The sequence below is a fragment of the Hemicordylus capensis genome, chromosome 7, assembly GCF_027244095.1.
Source record: "Hemicordylus capensis ecotype Gifberg chromosome 7, rHemCap1.1.pri, whole genome shotgun sequence".
In the NCBI taxonomy this organism is placed as follows: Eukaryota; Metazoa; Chordata; class Lepidosauria; order Squamata; family Cordylidae; genus Hemicordylus; species Hemicordylus capensis.
In genome coordinates this window covers 37,968,407-37,992,313 of record NC_069663.1, presented here as the reverse complement: position 1 = coordinate 37,992,313, position 23,907 = coordinate 37,968,407, and the positions used below count along the sequence as shown (strand labels likewise).

Sequence of the window (23,907 nt, the reverse complement as noted above, 5' to 3'; positions counted from 1 at the left end):
GCGGTATATAAATATCTGTAGTAGTTGTCGTCTGAGCAGAGAAAACTGAGCGAGATGGATCAGTGGGATGACGGATAAAGCAGCTTCCTACGTTCCACTGGTCAGCCAGTCTGAAAATGTGGGGTGGGTGAATGGGTTTGTGAATGTGTGTGTGATTGAGTGAGACAGAAGCCCAATTCAGACATTATGCTGTACAAGTGTACAGATGTCTGTACACTTGTGCACATGTTTGCTGTACCTGTGTTCATTTTAAAAGTGAACTTGATACAGGTCATTCAAGTGTATGGTACAGATAGGAAGTGTACTTCTGTATGTGCATTCAGCATAACATATGAATGTCTGCACCTGTGTACTAATCTGTACCTGGGTACACGGCGTCGGTACACTCATTGTTTGAATGTTCAACATAACATGTGAATGGGCCCAGAGCGACAAGAGAGCAAGCAGTGTGTGGATAATGTATACATGACTGTTGTGTGATCTCACTGGTGTTAGCAAGCATATGCCTTTGAGTTCAGTCTGAAGGTGCTCTTGTTTGTATGGTTGCAAGAGGGAATTTTATCCCTGTATCCGGGGGAATAACATTCACATTTTGCATTGTTGTGACCTCAGATTGGCCACAGCCGACCTCTTCAGGCAGGAAAGACATTTGATACGGATGTGAAACAGGTTGGATTTTGGCTGCCAAACTAGTGGCTGTTGTATTGGCTGCAACGTGCTTCTTTTAACTGAGAAAGCGCTATAGAGAGCGATACGGGAGGTGACTGATACAGGAGGTGACCGTATCTTTTAATTGAGAAAGCGCTATAGAGACCGATACGGGAGGTGACCGTATCTGTCGGGCAGTGTTCTTCATTGTATGGCCTCCTTAAGTGTAGCTCCAAAACTAATTGCTTATTAGGCCTGTGGAGAGCTCCACCAAAGCTGAATACTCTGCACAGTTCCCCTGGCTCCATGTGGAGACGAACATGGCTGTGCTGTGCTTTGCCCAGTCCTGGGAGGCTCCTTTAAGGGAAGGCTCCTTTAAGGGAAATGGAGCCCTCTTGGGCCCCAGTGCACCATCTCGGAAGGTGTGCAGAGAGTGCTGGGAAGTGTAGTCCTTCTTCCGACTGCTTTCCTCCTAGAACTCTTAAGAGAGGACTCAGTCTCTCTTAAAGGGCCCGCCCAGTGCTCAAAAAAGCGAAGTACTGCACAGTGTCAGCACAGTGGGAAATGGCCCTCACATTGAAGCCTTCTTTTGCCAGTGTCCCCCGCTTGAAAAATCTGTGAAGATCACGGTTCTAGGGGATGCATTTAGATTGCAGACTTGTTGTGTTTGTGTTTTTGTTTTTTTAAAAAATGCTTATGAAAAACTCAATATATCATTATTAATAATAATACTAAAATATTTGTTAATGTCTTTCCTCTTTCATCTCTGCCTGCAATGAATCCATTGTGGATAGCTAATTGGAGATCATCCATGAGGCTGATCAAGGCAGTCTCTACCCCATAACCCGCCCGAAAGCTGGTTTGAAATTGGTCTAGTTAATCTGTGTCATCCAGAGCTGTCTGGAGCTGAGAGGCAACCTCTCAATCAATCAGCTTGCTTAACCATGGAAGATTAGAAACAGGTCTGTAATTAGCTGACTAAGAGAGGTCCAATGCAGGTTTCTTCAGATAAGGTCTAATAATAGCATCCTTAAGACAAGGAGGCATCCTGCCCTCCCTCAGAGAAGCATTTATAATATTTACCAGACTGTCTCGTATAATCTGATTTCCAGATGAAATAAGACAAGTTGGGTAAGGGTCAAGAGAACAGGTTGTGAGACAATGAAACATCTAGACTAGAACTCATGCAGCCCTGACATGCTAGTTTTCTCTGTAGAAGTTTTTGGATTGTCCCCTTTACTAAACAGGGTCATAAGAACATCCCTGCTGGATCAAGCCCAAGGCCCATCAAGTCCAGCATCCCGTTTCCCACAGTGGCCCACCAGATGCTGCTGGAAGCCCACAGGCAGGAGTTGAGGGCATGCCCTCCTTCCTGCTGTTGCTCCCCTACAACTGGTACTCAGAGGCATCCTGCCTTTGAGGCTGGAGGTGGCCCACAGCCCTCCGACTAGTAGCCGTTGATAGACTTCTCCTCCATGAAGTTATCCAAACCCCTCTTAAAGCCATCCAGGCTGTTGGCTCTCACCACATCCTGTTGCAGAGAATTCCACAAGTTGATTATACATTATGTGAAAAAGTACTTCCATTTGTTGGTCCTAAATTTCCTAGCAATCAGTTTCATGGGATGACCCTTGGTTCTAGTGCTATGTGAGAGGGAGAAGAATTTATCTCTATCCATTTTCTCCACACCATGCATATAGATTTTACAGACCTCTATCATGTCTCCCTGCTGTTGTCTTTTTTCCTAAACTAAATAGCCCCAGGTGTTGTAGCCTTGCCTCATAAGAAGGGTGCTCCAGGCCCCTGATCATCTTGGTTGCCCTCTTCTGCACCTTTTCCAGTTCTACAATGTCCTTTTTTAGATGTGGTGACCAGAATTGTATGCAGTACTCCAGGTGTGGCCTCACCATAGTTTTATATAAGGGCATTATAATATTAGCAGTTTTATTTTCAGTCCCCTTCCTAATGATCCCTAGCATGGAATTGGCCTTTTCCACAGCTGCCGCACATTGAGTCGACACTTTCGACGAGCTGTCCATCACGACCAGAATTATTACAATAATACTAAACTCACTACAGAAAACAAGGGAAGCAGACACACAAACATAGCAAATGAATGAAGGATATCTTCTGGCCTGAGCATAGGAGTGTAGTTTCCTCTCTCGGACTGTGGGAGCCCTTCCCAGTGTGTGTACATTACTTGTTAGAAAAGTAATGTACAAGCAGCCCTCATCATGAAAAAGCAAGTACCTGTTGGAAACCTATGAGGCCACCCTAGCAGCTGCTTTTACAGCCAGTGACCAGAGTGTAATAGGAGAGGGCATGTTAGATTGGGGAATGTTCCATCAGTCAATCAATCTTTATTACGGTCAATTGACCAGCAATGTAGATTGCATACATAGCAAACAAACGCATAAAATAAACACAGCTGGAACTCCTCGTTCGGAACATATTACACCTATTTCGAAAGAGCTGCACTGGCTGCCTATTTCTGGATCCAATAATCAAGGTGCTGGTTTGTTGGTTTGTTTATTTGGCTCTTCTCTATACCTCTCCCCCTATGCAAATCTCTGGGTGGTTTACAATCTAAAACACAACAATGAAAACATTAACACAATTATAATGATTTAAAATAGAGAGACGCAAACTCTAAAACTTTACAACTATAAATTAAAAGCCTGATTAAACAGGTGTGTCTTTGGATCCTTCTTAAAAACACCCAGTGAAAGGGAGGGTCTAATTTTGTTAAGAATTGCATTCCAACGTCCCAGGGCAACACTAAAAAAAGGCCCGGTTTTGAGTCGCCACTAACTGAACCGGTGGCAACCACAACCGGTCCTCTGCTGATGATCTTAATAGGCAGGGGGCTCATGGAGAAGAAGGCGTTCTCTTAAATACTTTGGATCCAAGCCATTCTGGGCTTTATAGGTAATAACTAGCACTTTGTTTCTCACCTGGAAACTTATTGGCAGCCAGTGTAGTTCTTTCAAAATGGGTTATTACCTCTACAGTCCTTGACGGCCTGGATATCTGAAGGACTGCCTGCTCCCAAGGGTTTCTGCCCACCCAACAAGGTCATTGGAGGGGGCTTTGCTCCATGTGGGAGAGGCTTGATTGTTGTGCTCGTGGGACAGGGCCTTCTCTGTTGCTGCCCCCAGGCTCTGGAATGCTCTCCCAGTGGGTGAATGTTCTCTGGCGTCTGTGACAGAGCAGCCTCATCCCCAGATGGGAATACCTTACATTGCTCATAAATGTCATCTCCCATTCAAATGCAAACCAGGGTGGACCCTGCTTAGCAAAGGGGACAATTCATGTATTGTAGTAGTACTACTACTATGAATATTTATATTCTGCTTTTCAACAGAAGTTCTCAAAGTGGCTTACATGGAAAAATAAATAAAGATGGCTCCCTGTCCCAAAGCCACCTAATGGTGCAGCGGGGAAGTAACCTGCCTAGAGATCAGGAGACTGTTGGTTCGAATCCCCGCTTGTGTGTTTCCCATACTATGGGAAACTCCTATATCAGGCAGCAGCAATATAGGAAGGTGCTGAAAGGCATTATCTCATACTGTGCGGGAGATGGCAGTGGTAAACCCCTCCTACCAAAGACAACCACAGGGCTCTGTGGACACCAGGAGTCAGCACTGACTCAACGGTACAACCTTTCCTTTTCCTTTCCTTTCCTTGTCCCAAAAAGCGCTCACAATATAAAAAAGAACATAAGGTAGACACCAGCAACAGCCACTGGAGGAATGTTGTGCTGGGGCTAGATAGGGATAGTTGCTCTCCCCGGGCTAAATAGAAGAGAATTACTCCTTTCAAAGATGCCTCTTTGCTTGGTTAGCAGGGGTCACAAATATTGGGCTGGTTCTCACAGCCAGCAGCTGGGAAGGAGGAGCATCTATTATTATTATTATTATTACATTTTATACCCCGCTCTTCCTCCCAGGAGCCCAGAGCGGTGTACTACATACTTAAGTTCCTCCTCACAACAACCCTGTGAAGTAGGTTAGGCTGAGAGAGAAGTGACTAGCCCAGAGTCACCCAGCAAGTCTCGTGGCTGAGTGAGGATTTGAACTCGGGTCTCCCCGGTCCTAGTCCAGCACGCGAACCACTACACCACGCTGGCTCCAAGCTTCATGTGCCCTCCTGAGAACCGGGAGTGTGAGCCGTCCAACAAAAAAGGAGGTAGGAGGAGGGGGAAGTGATCGTGTGTGAGCCGCGAGCTGGGTAGGGTGGCGTTGGCCAACCCACCTTGTGCACCCAGCACTGTACCACAGGTGCGGAAAAAGCATGGCCTGTGCAGTCCTACCCAGGTGGCATCTAGCACACAATCGCTTCCCCCACCCACCTGACCTTGGTTTTTGCTGACACACGGCCACTTCTCGGGAATGTGCACAGGGCTTGGAGACTGGCTGGGTGTTCCTCCCCCCCCCCCCAGCTTCTCGTTGCCAGAACCAGCCCGATATTTATGACTCCTGCGGAGCAAAGTTACCCAGCTGCCAGTCATGAGAACCAACCAAGAAGGGAAGCACCACACCAGCAACAGCAACAGCAGAAAGAGAAAGCACTGGGTTTCACAGTGATGTCGTCGCCAACTCAGAGATGCTGGCACTTCCCATGACCAGCCCCATAGCCACACGCATGCTGGCAGCCACGCCCCCACGGCCACACACCCCCAGTGGCCACACCCCTCACTTCGAAAAATGCAGGAATTGGGAGAGGGGGTTCTATTGCAAGAAGGCGAGGATCATGTCAGTTCCAGGGAATGGATGAGAACAAATGACAGGGACTGCCCACTGAAAGGCTATAGGGAGGCATGGAATTTCTGAATGGCCATTTGGCAATTCAGTGCATTCCTATGGCCATTTGGAAGGAACCAGTGCCTTTCAGTGGGCATTCCCCATCATGCGTTTTGTTTGTTTGTTTGTTTGTTTGATTTCTTTACCGCCCTTCCAGAAATGGCTCAGGGCGAGGGCGGTTTACACAGAGAAATAATAAATAAATAAGATGGCTCCCTGTCCCCAAAGGGCTCAACATCTCAAAAGAAACACAAGGTAGACCCCCAGCAACAGCCACTGGAGGGATGCTGTGCCAGGGATGGATCAGGCCAGTTACTCTCCCCCTGCTCAATAAAGAGAATCGCCACGTTCAAAGGTGCCTCTTTGCCCAGTCAGCAGGGGTTTTAGGACGTCCTGACACTCATCCACCATAGGACTTGCGTGCAGAAGGTCCCAGGTTCAGTCCCTGGCAGCATCTCCAGGAAGGGCTGGCAGAGACTCCAGCCTAAAACCTTGGAGAGACACTGCCAGTCAGTGTCACAATACTGAGCCAGAGACGTCATGGGCTTGCGACACTGTATTGTAACTGCGCAGGCGCACCAGAGCGCCTCGCCGTTCTCAGAGGTCGCTGAGCCAGATGGTCACGCTCAGCGGCCGTTCCCACTCCACCTGCCCCCATCGCCATGGGCGGGGTAGGGGGGAGGCTTGCTCGCCCCCCCCCGGTGGTTGGAATATTGAGGAGGAGGGCTCTCAGCAGCGGTAGGGAGGGGCACTCGCGGTGGGGGTGGCTTGCAGTGGCAGGAAGCCCCCCTGAGCCTTGGAGGCCACGGGCTGGGGCCCCAAGGTCCGGGGGTTAGAGCGCCTCTGGCTACTGTCCAATTCCCCTTAATAACTCAGTTCCCCTTAATAACTCCCATAGAGGCATGCATAATTTGGAATGAATTGAGCAGGCCACGATGTCAGACCCATAAAGGAACGCAGAGTCTGCATATCCTTGTGGGGAGGTGCCTCCAGAGGTGGGGAAAGTTCTGGGACTGCGTCCCTACCTGTCCCTGCAGCATTGCAGCCCTGGTTTCGGGGTGAAATGCCTCTTTCTCAGGGGGGTGTAGCTAGGGAAGAGGGGGCCCGGGTTCATCCCTCTCTCTGGCAGCCCCCCAGAGTGAAAGAAACAATGAAGAAACTAGGGAGGGAGGGACCTGGAGGGCCCTCAGGAGCTGGGGCCCTGTGTTCTTTGAACCCTTTCGCTCAATTCTAGCTACGCCCCTGCAGGGGAAAATTATTATTATTATTATTATTATTATTATTATTATTATTATTATTATTAATAAAACTTTTATACCACCCTTCCAAAATCTTTATATCACACAATGCAAAGCTTCGCACAGACTGTGGTTCTATGAAGACTTCTGAGGTATTTCGCCTCGAAACCCTTCGGGACTTCCCCCCACCCCAATAAATCATCCTTGCCCGCTTCCTGCTTTTCCTTTCCGTCGTCCCTCCATTTATACCCCACTTTTCTTCCCTCGTGCAACTCAGGGGTTCCCAACCTGTGGCACTCCAGATGCTGCTGGACTACAACTTCCATCACTCCCGGCCACAAGAAATGGCGGCTGGGGATAGTGGGAGTTCTGGGATGTATGGGGTACCACCGGTTGGGAACCCGCCCTGATGTCATTAATGGGGCCATACACAGGGGTACAAGGTAGTCTTCCATCCTGGCATTGACCAGGCTTGGGCCTGCTTAGCAAATGAATGTCCTCCATACCCCACCCCAAGCCCAGAGTCCTGCCTGTAGATGCTTTCTGCACGCTCCGGTGCTTATTTTGGCCACGGGCGATGGTGCTGCAGTTAATAATGATAATAAAAAATATCTCGGTCTTCCTCTCTCCTTCTCCAGGAAATTCTTCCCGGACGGAGGCGTCTGTTGAAAGGGAGCCGACTCAGCACCTCACCAAAGAAGTGAGCCCTTCTTTCCTTCATCAGGGACGCATACAAGACCAAAGCCAGAAAGGGAGAAACAGAAAGGGCAGCCTGCTATTTTCCTCCCTCCCACCCCCCACCCCTCCACAAAGGTGTAAGTCTGTGCTTCGCATTCCTGTTGCGGGAAGGGAGAGCAGGTGCGATGTGGCGAGAGAGGCTGAGTTCAGTCCAAGAAGGGAAAAAGGGCCTTTATGCCCAGCGTGAAGAAGGAGGGAGGAGAGTGTGACTAAGGAGTAGCTCCTCGGGGTGGTTCACTGGTACCAGTTTCTTCTTGCAAATCCTGGGTTGCAGCCAGAGTTCCAGCTCAGCGAGCGATTATGCCCATCCTGCCAGCAACATCCACTCGCGAGGCTGCTGCATGCTTTTCGTTCGCCCCTCAAGAGTGGCGCTGAAAGGAGGCTCCTGCCAGTGGGCCCCCCCCCCCAGGTTCCAAGACTTGTCCCCTGCATTGCCACCGCTGTGCTGAGAGTCTCAATGGGCTTGCCAGTGGCTTTACAAATGGATCAGGGGTGCAGCGAGGGGAGAGGGGGGCCCATTTATACAGGCAAATGGAAGGAGGATGGGGGAAGCCAGGTGAGTGGTGTAGTAATAGTGGTGCCACTAGGTGGCACTGTGGGGAGAGAAAGGGGAGGTTTTGGAATGGGAAGGTTAAAGTTAGTTTGTTTCAGCTCAACATGGTGTCCAGGCTACAGGGTGTTTGAAATCAAATTCTGCGGTGAGTGGCGGGAGGTTACTTGGAGGCAGGGTGGGGTGGGAGGCTGCTTCCCCCCTCCACGTCCTCCTGCCATCGACTGGGCCATCCAAAGGGCCACGTGCATGCCCTCCTTCCATTGGCCGTCCGGTGGAGGGGGAGTGGCTGAAGGAGGCTGGCAGTGGTTGCCACCAGTGGATGTCGCTGCCGGAAGCGGGGAGCTTGGCGGCTCCTCCTGGAGGCGGGGCAGTTCCCGCAAGCAGGGTGGGTAGGTTCTTGGAACCTATTAAAGAGCTCTATTAAAGCTCTGCCCCAGAAATGGTTAACCCTATGTTCCCAGGCAGAATACAACGTGCTAGTTAGAGTTTAGAGTTTCTCCTTCTCTGAATGTTTTTAAGAAGGACCTAAAAACATACCTGTTTAGTCAGGCTTTTAGTTTACAGTTTCAAAGCTTGTTTATAGTTTTGATTGTATTTTGAATTGTTTTAATTATATTAATGGTTTAATGGTTTTATATTGCAAACCACCCAGATACTTTTTTTGTATGGAGTGGTATATAAATGTACTAAATAAATAGGAGTTATAACCTACAAAGCTCTAAATAGCTTAGGCCTGGGGCATTTAAGAGGACGCCTTCTCCGTTATGAGCCCCGCTGCCCACTGAAATCACCCAGAGAGGTCCACCTGCACTTGCCACTGGCTCGTCTGGCGGCTGTTGACGCCCCGGGGCTCTGGAATGCACTCCCTGCCAAAATAAGAGCTTCCCCATCTCAGACAGCTTTTAAGAGGACTCTCAAGATACATTTATTCACCCAAGTTCTTCGAGTAGAATGGTAGTTTTAAACTGTTTTAATTTATGTTCTAATTGGTTTTATGTTGGTTGTAAACTGCCCAGAGAGGGGAATTTGAGGCAATCTACAAATATAATGAATGAATGAATAACTGACTCTTAAATAAATGGGGAGCATATTCAACAGACGGATGTTTTCAACAGCCTGGGCGCTTTCCAGATTAGACCCTGCAACGAGGTCACGGCGTATCTCTGAAGTGTGCTTCCACTTCGAGTGTGCTCTGAAGTGTGCTTCCCATGTTGTGACACCACAGTCCCTATGCCCACAGCAGGGTGCCGTTCACATTTCCGATGCCTTGTTTCGGATTGAATCGCTGCGATTTATTGATAGAATGTTGTATGTCCGGCGTAAAAAGGTTGCTGGTTTTTTGGGTTGTTCATTTTCGCAAAACTGCTCCCCCTGCTGGGTGCGTTGCTATTTATGTTTTGAATGCAATTTGCCTGAACAGAAGCATTTTGCCACTGTTGAGTGGCTAATCTGGAAAGCGCCCTGGAGAAGGACTGTAGCTCTTGTTGAGCATCTGCTTTGCATGCAGAAGGTCCAAGGTTCAGTCCCCAGCCGCATCTCCCGGAAGAGCTAGGGAAGAAGACCCCTGTCCAAAACCCTGCAGAGCTGCTGCCAGTCTGTGTAAACAATACTGAAATTGATAGACCAAGGGTCTGACTCTGTATAAGGAAGTTGCCTATGTTCCTCTATATGTGTAGCTGGGTCTTTGCATCTTTGCATTGAAATAATAGTTGTCTAGCCTTTTTTATGTTGACTCTCATCATAGGAAGGTAGGAAGCTGCTTTCTACTGAGTCAGACCATTAGTCCATCTAGCTTAGTATTGTCTACACAGACTGGCAGCAGCTTCTCCAAGGTTGCAGGCAGGAGTCTCTCTCAACCCAGGGAGGGAACTTGGAACCTTCTGCATGCAAGTATGCAGATGTTCTTCTCTGAGTGGCCCCATCCCCTAAGGGGAATCTCTTCCAGTGCTCACACATGTAGTCTCCCATTCAAATGCAAACCAGGGCAGACCCTGCTTAGCAAAGGGGACAATTCATGCTCACTACCACAATGTACTGCTCATTTGCCATGCTCTTAAAACAACACGTCTCAGATCCTTGACTCCAGTTCCTGTGTTAGAATATCATCGTTTGGTGGAAACCAGGTGTTCAACAGAGACCTTTTTGCAACTAGGGACAGGTGATGGGAAGGCAAAGATGGATTCTGCTCTAAGAAGAAATTGCCATCTTGATTTTTTAACATAATGCTGATTATTTAAATCAGGAGAACCACAACCTTCACTATGAAAATAATGTTTTGTAGAATTGGTGGAGCAGAAGGGAGAACTTTGGGGTTTCCATTATTCTGTCAAGGGAAGAGCTGGAGGGAAGGATGGGAAAGATCCTGACCACAGTCGATTATCATGTTACAAAACCAACTCGGTTGTGGATAGACAAAGGACCCATTCACTTGGAGGAGAATGGCCTCATTATGGATTCAGGGGCTGAGTTATTTTCTTTTTTTCCTCCCACCCCCCACCCCATTTTGGCCAGAAATAGCCAGACTGCCCTGACACACAAACAGCCTTGTGATTCAAAACTTTGCAAACTGGGGGCAAAACGCTGGAAGACGCCAACATTCGTGCTGTCTGCCAGCAACTGTCTGATGAATTCTCACCACCACCTTGTTTTCTGTGGTGTTCAGCTTCTATTTATAGCACCCCCATTATTGTGCTGGAGTCGAGGCTTTTGGCAACTGCTGTGCTTGACTCACGGGCCATTTAGAACATTGCGGCAAGGAGAGGCTCTCTGTCCGATCCATTTTCTTCCTTATTCACTTGATGTTTCTGCTCTTCGTATCTGAAAAAGAGCTAAACTGCTCACCACTGGAGCTAGGGGCCTTGGCTGTTTCATAAGCTGGGATAATTTCCTAGAAGTAATTACAACTGTGGTCAGGCCCAAATTGTAAATGAAGCGTGAAGGCTGGAAACAGTCTCCTGTCCCCGGCTCAGAGAGTTGAAGGATTGCTGCGTGGTGCTACACTCTTCCTGCTTTTGCCTCTAATAAACAGATCTGAACCCTAATGGCTCAGCGGGGAAGCAACCTGCCTAGAGAGCAAGAGACTGTTGGTTCAAATCCCCAGACCCCACTGGTGTGTTTCCCAGAATATGGGAAACTCCTATATTGGGCAGCAGTGATATAGGAAGATGCTGAAAGGCATCATCTCATACTGTGCAGGAGGAGGCAATGGTAAACCCTTCCTGTATTCTATCAAAGACAACCACAGGGCTCTGTGGTCGCCAGGAGTCAACACCACAGCCTGTACCTTTAAACAGATGTGACAGGTTTTTGTATGATTTCAAGCCTGCAAACCCTATTTGACCAGAGGCAGTAGTGGTCCAAAAACAGATACGTCTGTATATTAGGCTTGTAAATAGCCACTTTGGTCGCTGGCAGGAGCAACTCTAAAGCAACTAGTTTGGGAAAGCAAAGGAGTATCAAAGAACATTATTTATTAGGTGAGCAAGGATGTTTATGTACATTAAATACTTATAGAGATAAGGCTATTTATTTATTTGTTTTGTTTTGTTTGTTTGTTTCATTTATATATCAGCTAGCACCTGAATCTCAAGGCGATGTACACAACTTAGAACAATAAATAAAAATTCAACCAATTTTAAAATCTTTAAATTTTTTAACATAGTTTTAACAAAAGCATGCTTTAAAAAGTAGTTTAGCAGAAAGGCCTGAGAAAACAGGTGAGTCTTCTGTGATTTTTCTGAAGGCAGCCAGAGATGGAGATGCTCTTATATTGACAGGGAGTTCATTGCAAAGCCCTGGGGCAGCCACAGAGAAGGCCCGGAACCTCCTCGCCACCAAACGAGACAGTGGCAGCCATAACCAAACCTCCCCATGAAATCTCAGTAAGCGGCAGGGTTTGAGAAGGAGCTCTCTTAAATACCCTGGACTCAAGCCTTGCTAATGAAACTTGTTGCTTGACATTGTCAGACTTATTCAGAAAATGGACCAGGTTCCTCGTAGTAAATACAGGAGGCCCTTGTTTTTCACGGGGTCACATTCTCAGCTACCAGGAAGGAAGAGAAGGGGTTGGCCTGGCTCCTGGGAGGCTGGAGGAGTCTCCTACCTACTTGGCAGCCCTGGCTTCTGCTGCTCCTTCTGGAGTAGAGGAGGGAGTGGATAAGCCACGGAGGCCTTTTAAAATAAGTCAAGCTACAGGTACAGGACGGAGCATAATGTACTATGACTGCATGACACTTTGCAGGAAAGTTCCATTCTGGTGGATGGGGGAGCAGGAAACATAGGAAACATAGGAAACTGCCATATACTGAGTCAGACCATTGGTCTATCTAGCTCAGTATTGTCTTCACAGACTGGCAGCGACTTCTCCAAGGTTGCAGGCAGGAGTCTCTTTCTCAGCCCTATCTTGGAGATGCCGCCAGGGAGGGACCTTGAAACCTTCTGCTCTTCCCAGAGCGGCTCCATCCCCTGAGGGGAATCTCTTGCAGTGCTCACACATCAAGTCTCCCGTTCATATGCAACCAGGGCAGACCCTGCTTAGCTATGGGGACAAGTCATGCTTGCTACCACAAGACCAGCTCTCCTCCCTTCTTGGGGAGAGTGCCCATTATGCCTTGCTACCCCTTGGAGTCACCCCTGGTAGCTGGTACTGAATAAGAATCCCCTCCAACCAACTAGGCAGTGGGGCTTTTGAACTGGAAAGAGAGCTCTCTGTTTCTTTCAGGTCACTGATGCACCATAGATCACTAAAGTAAGTACATGTGCGCATGAAGGCTAGGAAGCTTTTTAAATCTGTCAGCTAGGAAGCGTTGTAGATTTACGTCCAGGGCTCAGCCATGGAAAGTAAAGCCTGCCCTAAATGGCTCTCAGTTTTCTTAAAATGTTTGTCTGCAGCCCATAGTGCCATCAGCCCTAAGCAACTACCATATTTACCTGAATCCAAGACTAGGTCCCCCCCCCCCAAGTTCTCTGCTGTTAGAAATCGGGTCTTAAATTCAGTGTCCCTTTGGGGTAAACATAGGAACTTAGGAAGCTGCCCTATACTGAGTCAGACCATTGGTCTATCTAGCTCAGTATTGCCTTCACAGACTGGCAGCGTCTTCTCCAAGGTTTCAGGCAGGAGTCTCTCTCAGCCCTATCTTGGAGATGCTGCCAGGGAGGGAACTGGGAACCTTCTGCTCTTCCCAGAGCGGTTCTATCCCCTAAGGCAGGGCTACTCAACTTAGGCCCCCCAGCTGTTTTTGGACTACAATTCCCATAATCCCCAGCCACAGTAGCCAATAGCCAGGGATTATGGGAGTTGTATGCCAACATCTGCAGGAGGGCTGAAGTTGAGCAGGCCTGCCCTAAGGGGAATATCTTCCAGTGCTCACACTTCTAGTCTCCCCATTCATGTGCAACCAGGGCAGACCCTGCTTAGCTAAAGGGACAAGTCATGCTTGCTACCACCAGACCAGCTCTCTAAATACAGGCACCTATATTTAGCCTTAACAGGTACCTATATTTTTAAGGGGGTCATCTTAAATTCAGAGTAGTCTTCTGTTCGAGTAAATACAGTATTATTCTGTAAGGCTTTAAAATTCTTCCCTGATGGGAAGAATTTCTTCCCTAACAGTTCTTCCCTAACAGTTTAGTATCTTTAATATTAGAAGACTCTTTTAAATCAACCTGGCATCAAAAAAATAGATATTCTTTCCTATGGTTTCTCTCCAGAGGTGTTGCTCTGTCTAGGCCATGATCAGTCCAGGGGTTGTTAAAATGACGTGTATTAGATATAGATTTAACGAGATTTAAGTCTTTGCCAAAATCAATTAAATGGGAGAGATTAAACAGTTGCTTTAAGATGGCAGAGTATCCTTTTAATTGAAGGGTTTTGAGTCATAGAGGGGTGTTCTCCTTGGCTAGATGTAATGCTTTGCCATCCACTGTGCTATTCGGAACATTTCTGAAGATACCATATGAAGAAAGTTTGCCCCTTTAGCTCATATGAAATAGAGACAACTGAGCATATAATTTTAAATTGTAAATTTCATCAAAGAATTTTTAACAAATTTATAGCACCCCTTTTGTCATCCATATCAAGGCGATCGGAAATGGGTTATGTGTCGTATCTGGTGGCAGATCAGAAATCAGAGATAACTTTCAGAGTGGCTAGCTTCTGTGCTGCAGTTTGTATAATAAGATGTCACTTACTCAACAAGCAGCAGATGCTCGAAAGGGGATTGGTTATGTTGTTGTAATGTGTGGTGTTTATATAGTGGATTTAATGTTGTTGTACTGGTTATAGACCAAACAAAATTGAAATTGAATGTGTGGCACTCAGAACTGGTCACAGTACTTCGGCTGAAGTCTGACTAGTGTGGCAGTTTACGGATGATCATTGTCATTTAGAAAAGCCCAAAGAGTTCTGTGTAACCGGAAAGCTTGCGTACTCTACTATCAATGGACATTGACCCAACAGATGAGGCAGCTGTATCCCTTTTTGTTCAGGTCTAAACGACTTCTTCTTTTGTTGCATCTAGCTGGAACCAAGATGACGACAGCTGCGCCACTGGGCAATAACTCTGAGTTGGGGACAGACGTGACCGTAAAATCTCAAGAACAAGTTCTTTATCAGAGTAAGATCAAATGTGACGCTGGCATGTTGAGTTCAGTGTTCCAGGTCCAAACTATAGTGTTGGATCCAAAGAACCATGGACATTATTTATTTATTTTTAAGGCAATCTAACTGTTTTACAAAATGATTCATAGTTGTGCAGTGGGCAGTATGTCAGTTCTTTAGCAGTTTTCATATGCCTGTTGGTGCGAGAGGTCGCACAAGCAGGGTGCCATTTCTAGATGCAATTCACTTTCCTTGCACCTTGCATCATTAGAGCAGGGGTTCTCAACTGTGGTCCCCAGATGTTGTTGGACTACAGCTTCCATCATCCCCTGCCACAATGGATGAAGGCACATGATGGGAGTTGTAGTCCAACAATATCTGGGGAGCTAAGGTTGAGAGCCCCTGATCTCTAGACAATAAAAAGGGCAGTGGTCTTCAGGGGGTAAGGGCCAGAAGGATCAAAATTTTAACTATCTGATGGGAGCAGGTTTGGTTTTGAGACATTAGTGGCACGTCCTAACGAGCCAGGGGGGCACCAAAGGAGGCAGCTTGGGTTCCTCCTCTTTCCCTCTCCTCGCCCAAGAACTGTGCTGCCTGCAGGCTGGCCATCCATCAGGTAGAGCTGTACGGTTAACCACACAGCTCTACCTGACAAATGGCCAGCCTGAAAGCAGTGCGGCTCCTGGGTGGTGAGAGAGAAAGAGCAGCAACCCGAGCTGCTGGGAGGCAGGAGCAGCTGTGCCTCCTTTAGTGCCCCCCCCTCCACCGGCTCGATAGGATGGGCTGCTACTGCTTTGAGAGACCTACCAAGTCAGCAAAGGCTGTTCTTGACTGGAGTGAGGAGCAGCGAGCGATGGAATTCAGGACGGGCGCTGGTTCTGTTTTGCCAACAGCCATTGTGGAAGAAGAAGATTATTATGAAAAGGATTTCTTTATTTCTACTGCAACAAGTATTTATAGACCACTTTTCAACAAAAGTTTCCAAAGCAGTTTTCATAGGGAGAGAGAGATAAAGAAGATGGCTCCCTGTCCCCAGAGGGCTCACAATCTAAAAAGAAACATAAAATAGACACCAGCAGTCACCGGAGGGATGTTGTGCTGGGGATGGATAGGGCTAGTCGCTCTCCCCCTGCTAAATAAAGAGAAGCGCCACTTTTTAAAAGTGCCTCTTGGCCCAGGTAGCAGGGGATATGCCACCTTTCGACAGCAACAAAGCAGTTCTCAAACTGGTTTACATAGTAAGAAGAATGAGGAAATTATTCCCTGTCTCCTTAATGCAGAACTAAGGGCTGAAAGTTACATGGTGTGTGGGAGACCCATGATTGATATCTGGATGTACACACAGTGTGTGTGTGTGCGCGCGCGTGCTGCATGAGGCTTTGAATTTTATCAGAGCAACAGTGCTGTGGAAAGAGAGCCCTAATCCATTCCCCCCAGGATTGTTTTCCCAATTCAAATCTCCGGAGGCGGGATGAGAGTGGGGGCGGAAAATAAAAAGCCCAGTACTGGTTCTTATATTATCCCCCAGTGGGTGTCATGCCAGCTTGGGGAAGGGTTAGCTTGGGGCAATAGTAGAGAGTGGAGGGATTAAAGGGTTTTTTGTTTTTAGAGTGTGAGCCCTTTGGGGACAGGACTCTTATTTATTATCTTATTAGGTCTTTATTTTTCTCTGTAAACCACTTTGAGAACCTTTGTTGGAAAGTGGTGTATCTATAAATATTCATAGTAGTCCTAGTAGAGGAAACACCCCCCCTCCAAGGGCATTGCTCTCAGAGTCCCCGTGGCTGTTACAAACCTTTAGAAAAAAGATGTTGGGGTGTCCGATTAAGATCTTCTGCTTGGCCTTAGGGAAGCTATATTTCTCTGAACACGAGTGCTTAGCAGGGATCCAAAGCAATGCTCCTGTCGTTGCACATGTCCAAGATTTTCAAAAAGAAGTTCCTCATGCCTCCTGGAGGTTTTTCATACATGGCTTTATGCCGCGGGGTATCTGAAGAGCAAATCTGCTTAGCAGCAGATTCTCAAGATGTTTACTTTGAGGGATTAGTTTGACAGTTCACATAGCTGTCGGCCCGTCCATGCACTCCCTGGCAGATCTTTTTCCTGTGCCTTCACATCTACTTGGTCTGGGTTTCCCCTCCAACACAGAGGAAGAGGCGAAAGAGCTTCTTTTAAAAAGAGCAAGAACGAGTTGTCAAACAGATGGATCAAACAGCAAGGATGGATGCTTAACCCTTGCCTTTGTGAGTGACTGCCTTCATCCCATAATGTTTACCCCCCGCACACACACACACACACACACACAAACCCCTAATGGAATCAGCCTACGTAGACAACAAATGGCTCAGTTTACATCTGACTTACATCTGACAGTGCTGGACTAGGACCGGGGAGACCCGAGTTCAAATCCTCATTCAGCCATGAGACTTGCTGGGTGACTCTGGGCCAGTCACTTCTCTCTCAGCCTAACCTACTTCACAGGGTTGTTGTGAGGAGGAACTTAAGTATGCAGTACACCATTCTGGGCTCCTTGGAGGAAGAGTGGGATATTAAAATGTTAATATTATTATTTTTGTTTACACAGTCAGACAGGTGTTATTGACTGGTTTGTTCTATCCAGACATCAAGTCCTTCCCAAGGACCTGGGATGGCTGGATTTTATTATCAATATTGTTGCTATTATTATTATAGATATTGTCACAGAATATAGGCTGTTCCCAGTAAAGTTGTTGTTGTTGTTGTTATTCTATCTAAAGCCTATGTAAAACATAGCAAGACACACATTTTGCAGTCTGTACTTGTGTTTAACTCAGGAATTTCTCCTTCCCCCTCCCTCAACAGAGTATCATCAATCTACAACACCCCCTCCACCCCAGTGCCTGCAATTGCAAATCACTTAGAGCAGACCATACCCCAAACCGCTGTCAAACTCCCCTTCGCTGAGTTTTGTAAAAACCCCGATTTACTGACATGACCACCCCAAACATAACAGAGAAAACTGTGGGGCATAACACAAGCCCTGGGCTATTTTTCAAAAGCCTCTGAAACAAGAGGATTTTGTAAAACCGGACATACTTCGGGCTAAGTCAGAATTCGCAGCCTCCATTTGAGGAAAATCAAAGTCCTGTCTGTCCTGGTCCCTGATAGCCCACAGGGAGGTCGGGGTAACTGGCACACTCCAATCAGGAGTGGATCCACAATAAGAGCCCTGTGTGAAAAGCCTCCGGGAAATGGTTCCTGAAACTGAAGGGCTGGGACTAAAACCTTGGAGAGCTGCTGCCAGTCAGTGTAGACAGTTCTGAGCTAGATGGATCAAGGGCCAAACTCAGTATAAAGCAGCTTCTTATCTTCTTATGATGGGGGGGGCAGGGGCGTAGCTATAATTGAGCGAAAGGGTTCAAAGAACACGGGCCCCCAGCTCCTGAGGGCCCTCCAGTTCCATCCCTCCCTATTTTCTTCATTATCTCCCTCACTCTGGGGCACCGCCAGAGAGAGGGATGAACACGGGCCCCCTCTCCCCAGGCTACGCCCCGGCGGGGTAGGGGGGAGATACAAAGAGGGAGAAAGTCATTGTGTGGTTATTAAAACCACTTTATATCCAGTTGCTCGCCCCCGGCTCAATATCAGAGAGATGCTTCTTTAAGTGGCCCAGAAAATTCCCCCTGGTTCTGCCAAAATCCTTCGGTGCACCTCAGGTAGCTCTTTGACTCCAGCCCCGTTGGAATTACTTTTGATTACATGTTTGATTACATGTTTGGGGCCACCTAATGGTGCAGCAGGGAAGTAATTTGACAAGCAAGCCAGAGGTTGCCGGGTTGAATCCCCACTGGTGTGTTTCCCAGACTATGGGAAACACCTATATTGGGCAGCAGCGATACAGGAAGATGCTGAAAGGCATCATCTCATACATCACGGAAGATGGCAATGGTCAACCCCTCCTGTATTCTACCAAAGAAAACCACACAGCTCTGTGGTCACCAGGAGCTTTTACAGACAGGGCTGTTACCCCAAATCTCTTCTGGAAGAGAGTGTGTGCATTCACACAACAGCCAAACTTACCCAGAAGTCCATTTGAGATCCTTGGAAGCACTCCACGCACAAATCGGGCTTTGTCTTCCGAATTTTAGCTTATCTTGATGTATTTCCAGGTTTTAAAAATCCTGGAGCAAATAGGGAGAGGCACTGAGGTGGATCATTGTGTTCCTACCCAAGGAGCACTCTCTTGCTCTCGCTTTCTCCCCATTGGCTACAAGGACAACACAGAGGCCTGCAACGCAAACTTGTTTCCAAAAGAAAACCCGAGAGCAGAGGGGAGGGGCTGCTTCCCTCAACGCCGCTAGTGTGATTCGAAGTGGCTTCGCTCAACATTTACTCCGCAGCATGAAGCCATGTGTGAATAACTCACAGGAGTCGACACCGATTCGACGGCACAACTTTACTTTACTTTACATTTGGGGAATCGAAAGCTATTTAAAACCTGGGGTGCTTGTATGCATTCCCTTGAGTGTTCCTTTCCCTTTTTATTCACTGGAGTGTTTCTTTTCCTCCCCCCCCCCCCCCGTTTCCTCCCTCACATTAGGTTCTGGAGCCATTGTGGCGGCCATTGTGGTTGGTGTCATCATTATATTCACGGTGATTCTGCTCTTGCTGAAAATGTATAATCGGTGAGTCTTGGCTCTGGGCTGCAGGTCCTTTGACTGTTTTCCAGAAGAACAACAAGCAGCCCGTGTGCATCCCGTGGGCTTGTCCACATGTGCTGCTGCACGTTTGCCCAGCTGGTGTTCTTCTGCAGTCCTGCTCTGCATTTTTCCTTCTGTGAGACCCTCCCATAGGACTGCGTCCAGTTCCTATGGGACAATCTCATGGGATTAAGTTACAAGAAAGTAGATTTCGGTAGAACATTAGGACAAGCTTCTGAATGGTAAGAGCAGTTAAAACATGGACCGGGTTACCTAGTGCAGGGGTGCCCAGCAGGAGTCCTTGTACCCCTAGGGGTACTTAAAGGGCTCCCAGGGGGTACTCAGAGCCCCACAGCCTCCCCCATCTGCGAACCACCAGCTTCACACCAAAGCATCTCCTGTAGAAGGAGAGGGAGGCGGGTGAAGACCCTCCTCCTCTTCTCCTGTTTGGCTGGCTAGATTTATTTATCGTATTTATTGTTAAGTTTATACCCCGCCTTTCATTAAGAAAACCCCAAGGCGGCTCCCAACAAAATTTAAAAACACGGCTACAAAAAAGACACATTAAAATACTGACCTAAAAAGTATAAAAACAAATCTATTAAAAAAAAATTAAAGCATAAAAACAGTACAAAGTACAAGAAGCAGCAGTGGAGACAGTCATATAAAAGCCTGGGTTAAAAGCCATGATTTGACATGCTTTCTAAAAACGGGGGGGGGGGCTAAAACTCCACATACCCCTCCCCTCAGCCTGACTGACAGGCTTCAGAAAATTAGCACTGAGTGCTCCCATTGAAAATAATGGGACACCCAAACTTGTCCTATTAATTTCAGTACAACTGCTTATGAGAATCTTAGTGTGGATGCAGTGGCAGAGGGAGGCCGGCAGCAGCCTGGGTCCAGTCTGCCGCTGCGGCCCCCTAGCCCCACCCTCTGCATCTGATGGGAGTCAGTTAGCCACGCCCCTTGCATCTGACATCAGTCGTAGGGGGCGTGGCTTTGCTTGTGAACAGGGCCACGCGGCCCCATTTGCAGGAAAAGCTACGTCAGATGCAAGGTGTGTGACTGGGGCGTCAGGCGCGGCCCCTGATTAACAACAGCCCGGGTTCTTTGAACCCGTTCACTCGATGATGGCTCCGCCCCGTGTGGATGTGAGTAGCAGCCTGCAGTAACAGACAGCAGCAGCCTGTCTTCCTTACTGCAGCACTTAAATTTGTGTTTTTATGTATATATGTGAAAATTGAGAGCGCGCACAGCTCCCAGTCCTGGGTAGAATACTTGTCCTAACCAGTTTGGGGTTGTCTGAACAGCCTCTCTGGCTAACATCCAGATTAAGTTACTCAGAAGCAATCTTATTGAAAGTTTACTTATTGGAGTTTACTTGCCTCATTAATTTCAACAATGAGTGCTCATGTGTAACTGAATCTGGATGTAAGCCAGTGACTGGAGTATCCTGTCTCAGAACTATGGCATTTAAATTTGTGCTCTCTTGCTCTCTCTCTCTCTCCCTTTTTCCTCCCTGGGGTGCCTGAGCTGATTGTTAGTGACAGAAGGGGTACAATTATTTAAAAAGGTGGGTGACATCTGTCCGAGAGAGTGGTGGGCTCCCTCACTAGGGATCTTCAAGCAGAGGCTGGACAGCCATCTCTTGGGAATGCTCTAACTCCGGATTTTCTGCATGGAGCTTGGTTTGGACTAAATGGCCTCTAAATTGCCCTCCCATGCTGCGATTCTATGAAAATGTGCAAAAGGGAGGTAATGGATAGAGATCAGGGTGCAGTTCCGTAGGAGTTGCTCAAAGACAGAGCTCCCAGTCGGCTGCCTGAGGGAATGTGCATGTGGTTACCTCAGTGGCACAGGAAAAACTGCAGTAGGGCAGAGCCATAACCCAAGATAATGTGGGACCTACATTGGGAACGCCCCACTTCCCACAGTGTTGTGAGAAGCAGCTGGGAGCATTCCATCTTATAGGCCTTATTATTAGATGGAGGGTGGGCCATATTATTGGATTGGCCATATTATTGGATGGCCATATTATTAGATGCCATATCTTGTGGGCCTTATTATTGGATGTGAGGACTCCATCTTGTGGGCCTTATTATTCTGTAGCTCAGGGTCCCCCAGATATTGTTGGACTACAACTCCTATCATCCCCAACCACAAGGACCATTGGGCTGGGGGTGATGGGATTTGTGGTCCAACGACATCTGGGAACCCAAGGTTGGAAACCCTCGCTGTAGCTTGTCGCTTAGAGGCCAGAGTATTCAGAAGGCCTTGTCAAGGGAGACGGACACAAATGCCAGAGTTTGCCTGTGGATCTTAATGTAGCATCATGTGCTTTGCTCTTTGCAGACGCATGAGGACACAGCGGGAGCTGGAACCCAAGAACGCGAAAGCCACCGTCCTCTCCACGTTGGGGCCGAACAGCCATAGCACTAGCCACCCGCCAAAGGTGACTTTCATCCCTGTGGACATCCACACGCAGAACAGAAGGCCGTGAGGCATGAGAACCTCAGAGAATGACAAGCAAGGCTCGAACTCGGGCCTACAGGGTCCATGGAGGCCTGGGAGTCGTCGACACAGGGAAAGGAAGGACCGTGAATGGAGGCGCTACTGGTGATCTGCTTTCTGTGGCCAGCTAGCCACATTTCTCTTCCTTCCTTCCTTCTTTCCTTCCTTCCTTCCTTCGGCTGTTTTTTTAAAGAAGGGGAAGACTGCAGGCCTCAGTATGGTTGAGATAAAGCTGGCACCCGGCTGCAAAACCCGCTTTAAGAGAGCCCTGCCCTCTTCATGAGCACCACCGCCACCTATTAAGATCATCGGGGGAGGTCCGCTTGCTGTTGCCACCGGCTCGCTTGGTGGCAACCCAAAACCGAGCCTTCTCTAGGGTTGTCCTGAGGCTCTGGAACACACTCCCAATCGAAATCAGGATCTTCCTCCTCGCTGGTTGTTTTTAAACAACTTTTGAAAACACACCTGTTTGATCAGGCTTTTGGTTTATGATGTGTAAAAGTGTTCAAGTTTTATTTATGGTAATTTTAATCTGTTTATATGATTTTTAGGTTTTGTTCATACCATTGGACTGTAAATCGCCCTGAGATTTTATATAGGGCTGTATATAAATGCAACAAATAAATGAATAAAATGGCAGGCTATGTCTCTATGGCTGTGGATGGGAAGGCTGTTGGATCAAGAGGCACCCTTCTAAAGTTCCCTGCTGCTTCAACTGAGGTTCAGTTCACACATTCCTTCAAACTCTGGACAGGAGCCGTACTCTTCTGGGGGAGGCTTCTGAGGTGAGGGGAGCTCACTTTCAGCAGTGTTTGCAAAAGTCAGGTGTCAGTCAGTCAGTCTTTATTACGGTCTTTGACCAATATCACAACATCTAGAACAATATAATATTTTAAATATAGCCATATTCATACCATAACTGTACACTGGATCTAACCATTAGCAAGCAGAATGCGACAAACGCGTACTGCAGAACAGAATTTTGCAACTGTGTGTGATATAGACGAATTGGCATCTATTAGCAAATATCTGATGTAGGATTTGTCCAATTGACCCGGCAGATGATATAAAAGAGCATCAATTAACCTTTGCCTAAGATCTATATAAAAGACACACTGCAGGAGCACACATGCAACTGACTCAATCTCATCAGAGTTACGGGGGCAATATCTCTGCCCAATTGGAATTCTACTATATCTACCAGCCAAAAGTTCCGAAGGGAGGGCATTCATACGGGCCCTCGAGAAGGCCCATCTGTGTTTAGGGAAAGTAAGGAGAAGTAGATAATTTGCTGGGCGAGTTCTCATCCCACCACTGAGCAGGTGAAATGACCTAGATGTCCTCGACAGCTCTTTCTGAAACTCAGTATCCCAGATCCTTCGTTTAATAAGTTCTTTGGCCCCCACCAAACCCACAGAGAGGATTGCCTCAGGCAAAAGACCATAGGTACGGGGTTTCCTGGCACAGTTCTCCCACCAGCTTGAGCAGTGCCTATCCAATAATAACAAGCGAAGGAGACCAGTGGGCCATAAGTTGATTCTTGCCCAGTTTATTAGTATTAGATAGATACCAAGCTCTGGCCTCTATTGAGATAACAAACGATTCCAGTCTAAGAGTGGCATTAGCAATACATTTGGAGGTCAGAAATAATGTTCTTAAGAACCTGGCTTGAACCCGCTCCAAGAGGGAATCGTTAGCATAGGGTAAAGGCAGGTGTCTCTTTTGCTGACTCTAATCACCTTGAGCCAGAGGCACTCTTACCCCCGGACTTCCAGACCAAAGTCCAAGGCCTCCATAGCCCCTGGGCCCCCCAAATCCTCTTTAGTCTGTCCCGAGTGGTGTGGTCACCCAGCTGAGCATGATGATGCTTAATTTGCAGGAGACAGGGGGCCTCCAAAGGCCTTGAGGTCCAGGCTCCAAAATGACGTAGGTGCACCTCTGCCTTGAGCTTAGAAAGAAGCACATGCCATCACTATCCCAATTCAACATTCCTCATGGCAACCTTGAAAGCAGGAGTTGCTCCAGGGATGCAGGGAGCTCGCTGTCAGCTGAGGGGCAAGGTCCTGCCAGCTATGTGGATCATGTGTGTGTCCACAACCCCTGCATCAGCCTCAGACACAGGAGGCATGGCCAGGACTGG

General features: G+C 47.6%; 1 protein-coding gene across 4 annotated transcripts in view; it reads left to right on the top strand.

Annotated features, from left to right (window-relative positions):
- NCMAP (non-compact myelin associated protein) overlaps positions 1-22,406 on the top strand; it is a 29,442-nt gene extending 7,036 nt beyond the window's left edge. Inside the window, exons 2-5 of one of the 4 annotated variants that reach the window (XM_053268124.1) lie at positions 7,327-7,388; positions 14,498-14,593; positions 19,157-19,241; positions 21,609-22,406. In XM_053268124.1, the coding sequence (XP_053124099.1) occupies positions 14,509-14,593; positions 19,157-19,241; positions 21,609-21,756 (318 nt within the window). In that variant the 5' untranslated portion in view covers positions 7,327-7,388; positions 14,498-14,508 and the 3' untranslated portion in view covers positions 21,757-22,406. Of the gene's footprint in view, positions 1-7,326; positions 7,504-14,206; positions 14,594-19,156; positions 19,242-21,608 lie in introns of those variants that run through there. The other 3 variants (XM_053268123.1, XM_053268125.1, XM_053268122.1) reach the window with 3 other exon arrangements.
- The last annotated feature ends 1,501 nt before the right edge of the window (positions 22,407-23,907 follow it).